Source organism: Raphanus sativus, chromosome 9 (genome assembly GCF_000801105.2).
Source record: "Raphanus sativus cultivar WK10039 chromosome 9, ASM80110v3, whole genome shotgun sequence".
Lineage (NCBI taxonomy): Eukaryota > Viridiplantae > Streptophyta > Magnoliopsida > Brassicales > Brassicaceae > Raphanus > Raphanus sativus.
In genome coordinates, this window is record NC_079519.1 from 464,297 (window position 1) to 472,790 (window position 8,494).

The following is an 8,494-nucleotide window of genomic DNA, read 5'->3' on the forward strand; positions in this document are numbered from 1 at the left end:
TTTTTTGCGATGAGGAGGAGTGGTCGGCTTTCCCTATCTGGTGAGTTAGGTTTCCGCTCTGCAACCACCCTTCCCATTGTGGCCACTAGGGTTAACGATTTGGGAGAACCTCCAAATTTGATATGGTCCTACCTGTGAACTCCATTTTGTGTTTCGAGTTGTGTAGGTGCTAAAAGCTTACCCGACCGTGAAGAACAGTCCCCCCAGCGGCGGCCGAATGAAACGAGCGATGGTGGGTTTATTTTTGAAATCGGTTTATTTTTTGTTCCGATTTCGACTTAATATTTGATTTTATGTGTTCTTGGAGGCGTTGTTAATTAGATTGTCTCGTTCTCACTGTTTATTGTGGTTGTCTGCAGGAGATAATAGTGTCCCCATCCCCCGGAAAACGAAGATGCCGCGGCGGCGGGCAGGAAAAGAACATGTTCAGGGTTAGGCTTCCCTAAAATCCTATGTTTTTTGTTTTTTTTTGTTTTTTTGTTGGCGGGACTTGAACCGCGTGTGCGTCGTTTGCGTTTCAATTGTTTAATTGTGTTTGGTGCAGACGAGGGACGGGCTGACGGGGGCCCCGACGAGTTCTTACCGCCTAGGTTGTTTGAGACGGATAGGTTCCCTAGTCGTAGGTTGAACAATTACTCAGTTTTAGGATATCTGTTGGTGGTGAGGGATGCGCTTAAAGGGACTCCCGATCTTGATCGTTTGCTCCGTTCTTGCTTCGGACCTCTGTTTAAAATCCCAGTGCGAAGATGCAGTTATTCTTCCGTCATGATACACGCCATGCTCGTGAGGCAAGTAGTAACTAAGAAGAGGTACGAGTTGTGGCCTGTGTTTGGTGGAAACCCCACGAGGTTTTCGTTGGTGGAGTTTGGTGCTGTAACGGGGCTTCCATGTGGGGAGTTCCAGCGGGGCTATGTGGTTGATTCTGAACCGAAGTACAAGGAGGAGGACTACGCGCTGTGGGACTATCTCTTCGATGGGAAACGTGACATAACCATAGCTGAAGTTGCAAAAATGGTTGCGCAGGACCTGACCATCAAGCGAGCCCGCAAATTCAGGCTTTGTTTGATACTCATTGTAGACGGGGTTCTGTGTGCCTCCACATCGCCTGTCTGCCCGAAGATGAAGCATGTCAAGCTCCTTGAAGACCTGACAAAATTCCTAGAATTTCCCTGGGGGCGCGAAGCATTTTTTTGGACAATCAGTACCATGATACCCCCTAAAATGGTCGCCGGTGTCTGCGATGATCCGGAAGGGGACTTCTGTGCAAGTTTGAGGCAGCAAACCAAAAAAATGGCGGGTTTCCCTTTGGCTCTTCAACTAGTGGTGTATGAAGCCATCCCGCAGTTGGTTTCGCGGCTTCGGGGAACGGACGAGGAGAAGCTTATCGACTGTCTTAATCTACCCCAGCACAAGGGTTTGAAGCTTTGGGATGTCCTGGAGGCGGAGCATCATCCCGAGGTGAGACAATTTTTTTTGGGTTTTACCCGTATGCCTCTTGTAAGTTTGGTGTTCCCGGCCTTCGCTTGGTAACTGTTATTTTTGTACGGGTGGACTATTGGATATTGGAATCTGAGAATGGGTTATGTACACGAGTACAGTTTTACCTGAATTTCAAGAGTACACGAAAGCGGAAGTACACGTGTACGAGTAGTTACTGATGTTACTTGTACGACGGTGCTCGTGTACCATAACTTTGTTTTTTGGTTTTTGTTTGTGTACTCTGTTTGGGTGTGGTGTTGGACTGTTTTTTAGTTACTGTTGTCCGCTGAAAGTTGTGTACGGTGCGTAGTTGTTAGCTATCTGTATAGATGTACAGTATGAGAACTTAAGAATGATGTTATTTTTTTTTTTTTTGATTGGTGCAGCTAATTGTTCAGCCCATGATGGAGGAGCCGTCGGATGTGCCAGACGGCTGGGGTTGTTGGGATGATGAGATTTTTGACAGGACGGTGAAACACATGTGTGGACGGATCACAGTTGGAGATAAGTTCGGGAAGTTTGTTTGGAGGGGAGGTGATGGGAAGGAAGATTTATTAGACCACGAGGGAGCAAAGGCGGCCAAAAAAAGGAAGAGGGAAGCTGCGAAGCCAGATCCAGCACGAGGGCCTGCCTTGAAGCAACGCAGGGTTAGCGGGTACTTCAGAAAGCCAGTACTGGTGGATGAGGAAGTGGTTGGAAAGCTAGTTAAGCGGGTCGAGGTATTGGAGAAGACTGTTGCTTGGTTGAAACTGAAGCTTTGTAGGCGTCGGAGGGTGGGGTTGACGCCGAGCAAGGAACTTCTGCGTAGTGTTAAGTTAGTGAAGAGAAAGAAGAGAGAAACCCCTGTTGTAAGCGAGGATTGCGAAGAGTTTGAGGAGGGGGAGGAAGAGGAGGGTAAGGGGCTTTTCATTGAAAGTGATGACCGGGATGAAGATGTAAAGGATGTTGACGGGGGGAGTGATGGTGATGGCTCAAACAAGGAGGATGGTGATGGGTCAAACAGGGAGGATGTTGTACAAGGAGCTGTTGCTAATGTTATGGAAGTAGGTGATGGGCTTAACAAGGAAGATGTGGAAGAGGACGTTGTTGTTGAATGTATGGAAGTAGATGGGAAGAAATGTGTGGTGGGGGCGTCTGAATTTTGTGTTGGCCTCGAGAGTGAAAGCGTGGAGAAAAGTCTAACGGATGATGGGGATGATATTCCAGAGAATAAGGGAGACGAGGGGGTTGGGATGACTTTGGGTGGAGATGTGCTGCCTAGTGATGTGTCTAAGGAGGTGTTGGAGAGTGTTGTGGGTGGGATGTATGGAGATGATGAAGGGGGCAAGGTAGGGGAAGAGGATGGGGCTGATAGTAGCGTTGAAGTTAATCCGGATGGACATGATCGTGTAACTGCGTTTGGGGATGTGCCTGATGGTGGACTAGAGGAGACAAAGATGGGAGATTTAGGTGGTGCGTGCAGTGAGGAGGTAAGAAAACAAACTATAGTGTGATGGTTTGGTTGATCTTTAGTGCAGCTGAGCTCTTGACTTTTTTTTGATCGGTGGGGTTTGTTTGTAATTTGGTTTATATGGACAACCTGATGCAGGCGTGTGATGGTTTGGACAAACTAATCGGGGGGATTATTAAGGAGAGTCTTATTCTTGAGGGGGGTGGAACAGAGGATGCGGATGTGGTGGAATCGATGGAGGTAATCTGCTTTGCTCTTTCCCCTTTGTTTAACAAATGATTTGGCATGTACAACTTTCGTGTGACCGTACATGATCCGGGGGTGTACATGTGTACCTAAACGAGTGACCCCACTTGGAAAATTGGTGTACGCTTGGACGCTATAGTTGTGACTGTACATGAAGGGGGTTATATACATATACACCGATGGTGGTACCGTACATGGTTTGGTGGCTAAGCTATTAGGAGATATGTTGTGATTGTAGTAAACAAGTAGTACCATGGTTAGGGTAGTAAACTATAAGGAATGATTTGTCGCCTTACTAAATGAGTTGTTTGTGTACTGTTGTTTTTTTTTTATTGTTGGTGTGTAGGGACCGATTGATATGGGCGATACTGGCGTCAAGGGTGTGGAGGATATGTGTCTACGTGGAGAGGTGAAAAGTGATTTATGTTTTTTTGGGTTTTTATGTGAGATCTGACTTTGTAATGTGAGATTATAGGTAGTTGGTGGCCTGGCAACCACCGTTGTGGATGAGGACGGAGCCACTTTACCAACTCTAATGGATACCGTGACGAAGGTTGTGACGGTGTTAACGGACTCCCCGACAAGTGTAGCCAGTTCCAAGCACAAGCCTGTTGAGGCTGAAGCGTCGTTAGCCTCCCTGCTGCTTGGGAAGGAACCGTTTTCACTAGCAAATATCCTCCCAGGCCGTGTTGATCCTGATTTCGATTATTTTGAGAATGTTCTGCTGGCCGATCCGAAAGTGTAGGTTTTACCATCGTTATAAAACTGACTTTTTTTTTTGTGGAATACTGAATATGGTCGTGTTATTTTCCGTTGTGCAGGATTCATCTTGGAGCTGGTGGCCACGACCTGGACAATCAGTTTTTCCTCGATCTTGCATCCCCACAGAAGTGGGTTTCCAGTAAGGTATACGACGCATGTAGGTTTTTAACTGATTGTTTTAGGTGGCCTTTTGTTGTGGGGCGATGTTTTGACATGTTTGGTTCTAATTGGCAGCACATGGAAGTTTTGATGGAATATGTGGCTAAGAGGCACGCGGAGACGTTTAGGGCGAGGAGAGTGATGTTTGTGGCTCCGTGGTTCATGGAACAACTGGCTGCAAAAGCAGAGACCTTTGATACTTCTAAGTACAAGGGTAGGGTATTTTCTGACCGTAAGATTTCGGGTTATCTGACAAAGAAGGGCCAGAAACTAGGCATTGATGTGGATGAGGTCTATGCGCCAATGCTTTGGGCCAAGAACCACTGGGTAGGGTTGCGGATCAGTTTGACGGGGTGGAGCGTGTTGGTTTATGATTCTGACCGGAGCCTTAGGGAACAGGATGTAGCGATGTCCTTAGTGTCACCAATTGCGAAGATGTTACCTTATGTGGTTCGCAAGGTTTGTGGGGCTGATGCATTGGACGGTCGTGGGCTGGAGCCTTTTAGTGTTGGTTTTTTGGCCAATGGCTATCAGAACGCTCGTAGTGGGGATTGCGGGCCAGTGTGTGTGAAGTTTATGGAGTTGGCTGGAACAGGTGTGGAGGAGCCAGGTGCAGAGGACCTGACGGATTTGTTGGTCGACGTTTTCAGGAAGCAATGGGCAATGGACGTGTACAAGGATTTGGTGGTGCCTTTGTACCTTGTAGGTGCTGAGTCTGATCAGTAGGGAAGACTTGGGGAGGGCGAGAGGCTTTTTTTTTTGTGTATTTTCGGCTAACTATTATGGATGGTGGTGTCCTTTTTTTGGATGGCAAATGTTGTAAGTTAAGGAACGTGAACGGCGTGGATGATGAAGTAAAACTATTTTAGTTTTTAAAAATGCGTTTGGTTTTCTTTCTAGTGTGCAGAATTTTTCTACAATGTTATGTATTGAGGGGTGGCAGGTTTGGTAGTGGGCTGTCATTGATGGTAATTTTGATTGCGAAGGCTATGCAGATATGCGTACTAGTCAAACGATGTACGCATGTACCTTTAGTGGAGCTGTACATGAAACAGTGTGTACGCATGTACGTTTTATAGTGACCCCAAATGGTAAGTGTCGCAAAATAGTAGGAAACATGTGCTCAGTGGAGTAACGAAGTACGAATATGCCGTAGGTTTGAGTATTGAGTTTTGGCGTTACAAACTGGGATAATTTAAATAGAAGTACGAACATACAGATCTAGTAGCTGGGGTGGTAAATGAAGAGCTAATACAAACAGATCGGTAGGAGGAAAACAGATTAGTTAACAGTCTGAAAGCTTCTCGAAACTAGTAATAAAGTTTGTAGCATAAGGCGAGTAAGACAACACAGACTGAAAGCTTCTTGAAACTTGTAAGTTCAAGGTCCAGAAGCTTTAGGTTGTTTTGTGTTTGTTGGAGGTCCTCACGTGTGCGTTGGAGAATGTTGGAATAGGCCAGAGTATCCTGTGAAAAGCTTTCGATGTTGGACTGTAGCAATTTAAAATCGGTGTTCGCTCCCAGGGCTCCGCTCTCTAGCTGATCGAGACGATCCTTCAGGTCTTCAATCTCCTCAACCATAGATTCGTCCGTCCATTTGAAAAGGTGTTTCGGATTTTCCTGTGTGAAAACAGAAAGCGTAGTTGTCAAATAAGTTTAAAGGCAGTTCCTTTTTTGTTTGCTAAAAAGTAAACATGTAGTTGGCGCGGTTACCTCGTTGCCGTATGGACAGCTATGGAAGAGGCGTCCGGGGTTGGTCTTTGTCCTGGAAGTGCGGTATCGAGGAATTAGGGCTCCACAGTTGCAGTGAGTAGGAAACCCCCTTTGATTGTCTCCCATGATGGTCTCTAATATACTGCGGAATCTTTTCTGGGGAAACGGTGTGAACCCTAAATCTGGATGTTTTCTACAGGTGGGAGGATGACGGAGGTTAATAAACGGCACGTTACTGTTGATGTGGCATTTTTTGTTTTCATTAGTTTGGATCGTTAAACGGTTTGGGCCTGCTAGTTAGTTATGTATAGAATTGGGCCTTTTGGTCGTTTTTTCGTGTACGAAAGAAACGGCGTACACATGGATAGAGCGTCTGTTTTTAAAGTGCGTACATGTATGTCTGTTTTTTAAAATTGGTTTGAATGTTTAAGAGAAACGTAGTTTTTTTTGGCGAGGAGTAGTAAATGTTTTCTACCACAAGAGTAATTCAAACTAGTAATAGAACAGGATTGTACTATCCTGATTGAAGATAAGCACTTAAGTTAAAGCGGGGAGCTTACAAGATTTTGATAATGTTACCGGGCACGCGTGTTTAATGCCACACAAAAAAAAAAGAGCTACATCATGGTCGAGGTACAGAGACCTGATAAAACAAGAAAGCCCTTGCAAAGTACAAAATACAATAAGCAGATCCTGGGTGAATTTGCTATCCAAAAGAGATATCACTTGGATATAAGATTAACCAAGGGGGACTACACATGTGGTCCGGTTGTGGCCCGTACCACCACAGCGAGTACACTTGTTTCGAACAGTTTTTGTTTTCTTCGTAGGCTGTTGAGTATGAGAGTAACTGAGTTGGTAACCGGAAAAGGGAAACAGTTAAAGAAAAATAAAGAGGTGTGAGAGGATGATTTACCGGGATCTCTCCTGTAGAGGGAGCTCGTCCTTCTTTTGGACGGCCAGAGGGGCGTCGGGTTCTTGGAGGGCCAATAATAAGATCAGAGACAGATGGAGGGATGGAGATTTCACCGACGTCGGCCTCAGGGTAAATCACACCTGCGTATGTGTCTACCCAGTTTTGCGTTTTGTAGTAGTCTCCCACTAAACCAGTGTAGGAGAGGCCGATAGAGTCTGCAGCCAAGAGCGCGTGTCCGCAAGGGATGTTTAGTTTCTGAAAAACTTGACATGTGCAGACCTTAGTGTCCAGGTGTACAGTGTTTCCATGGCCAAAAAGACCCCGTACAGAGAAGCTCCAGTCCTTACACTTCAGTATTTTGCTGCCTTTAGTAAGCTTCACGTGGGCCTGTATAACCTTATCAACCTCGGGAGTGCAAAAGCCCCGGTGGTTAGCTGATTTAGTCCTCCTAGCTGAGAACCACCTGGTTAGCATCCTTTGAATGAACATGAACATTTCAACAATGGGTGAAGACCTGGACTTTGAAATGGCATTGTTCAGTTGTTCTGCAACGTTGCTGGTCATGAGATTGTAACGGTTGCCGGCGAAATAAGTGCGAGACCACTTTGAGGTGTGTATGTCTTCCAAGTATTTGTGGCATGCTGCATTTGCCATTTTGATTTTGTTGAATTTGAGATCAAAATCGGCACGGCGGAATTGGAAAGCAGCCTCGCATACCATTTTAGCAAGACCTTTGCTTTTGTAACGGGAGACAACGTTGCGCATAACGTGTACGATACAGGCTCCGTGGTTTGCCTTGGGGAATGTTTGAGCAATGGCAGAGACAATGGAGACATGGCGGTCAGAGATGATTGACAGTGTGTAGGAGTCAGCAATGATCCTTTCAACCTTTGAGAGAAACCATGCCCAAGCCTCATGGGTTTCTCCGTCAACCACCGCGAAGGCTAGAGGGAAAACCTGGAAATTACCATCTTGTCCGCTAGCAGTAAGTAGTGTCCCTTTGTACTTGCCTGAAAAGTGAGTACAATCAATAATTAAAGCAGGAGGCGGACGCGGGGAAACAGCTCGATAGGGACAAAAAAAAAGAGGAACCGATGCAGTAAACGAGTGTGCTAACCTGACAAGTGGGTGCCATCGATAATCAAAACAGGGCGTAAGCGGCGAAAGCCCTGGATAGAAGCGCCAAAAGCGAGGAATGCATACAGGAACCGAGTGTCTCCGTTATCATCAACTTCGGTGTCAACGTGAGTGATGGTGCTGGGATTAGTTGCTTTGAGCCTCTCGAAATAGTCAGCGATGTTGAGGTAGGAGTCCTCAGCGTTACCATGTGTAATGTCGATTGCTATTCCCTTTGCCCGGTGACATTTCATGTAAGAAGCAGAAACACGCAGATCTTCTAGGACTAACTGCTGAAGCTGGACAGATTTTGGTGCATCAATAGGTTCCCCGTATTTGGAACGGTAGATATGTCCCAAAACCTTAGCAGTAGCATGTTTTTTGTAAAGTCTACGGGTCTCCCAGTCACAGGTGTGTGACAACTGACACTTCTTGATGGTGTAGTAACCACACGCAGTTAGCTCCTTAGCGAGAATTCTCCAATCACAGCGAGTGTCGTGGCAACTCAGTACAAATTTGTGCCTGCTGGTTCTGGTTTTGCCTGAAATGAAATTGTTCCTTAATTGCATAGATGGCGAGTCCAATTTGGCAGTCTTGTTTGGAGGCATATAATTTCCCTACATAAGGTTCATCGTCATCAACATCCAAATCCGG

The 8,494-nt window shown here is 46.0% G+C and overlaps 1 protein-coding gene across 1 annotated transcript; it reads left to right on the forward strand.

Moving 5' to 3' along the window:
* The first annotated feature begins 6 nt into the window (after nt 1-6).
* LOC108845368 (uncharacterized) lies at nt 7-6,688 on the forward strand. Its single transcript, XM_018618589.2, has 10 exons — nt 7-40; nt 167-232; nt 360-431; nt 545-1,458; nt 1,866-2,948; nt 3,068-3,169; nt 3,522-3,584; nt 3,651-3,916; nt 3,997-4,081; nt 4,172-6,688. The coding sequence occupies exons 1-10, from the start codon at nt 10-12 to the stop codon at nt 4,820-4,822; spliced, it is 3,333 nt and encodes a 1,110-aa protein (XP_018474091.2). The 5' UTR covers nt 7-9; the 3' UTR covers nt 4,823-6,688.
* Nucleotides 6,689-8,494: the final 1,806 nt, after the last annotated feature.

Bases quoted from the DNA above. Each gene is read 5' to 3' on its own strand.
- LOC108845368 (XM_018618589.2), top strand. From the start codon at position 10: ATGAGGAGGAGTGGTCGGCTTTCCCTATCTG. The intron at 2,949-3,067 runs GTAAGAAAACAA...AACCTGATGCAG, and splicing joins GTGGTGCGTGCAGTGAGGAG to GCGTGTGATGGTTTGGACAA. The intron at 4,082-4,171 runs GTATACGACGCA...TCTAATTGGCAG, and splicing joins AGAAGTGGGTTTCCAGTAAG to CACATGGAAGTTTTGATGGA.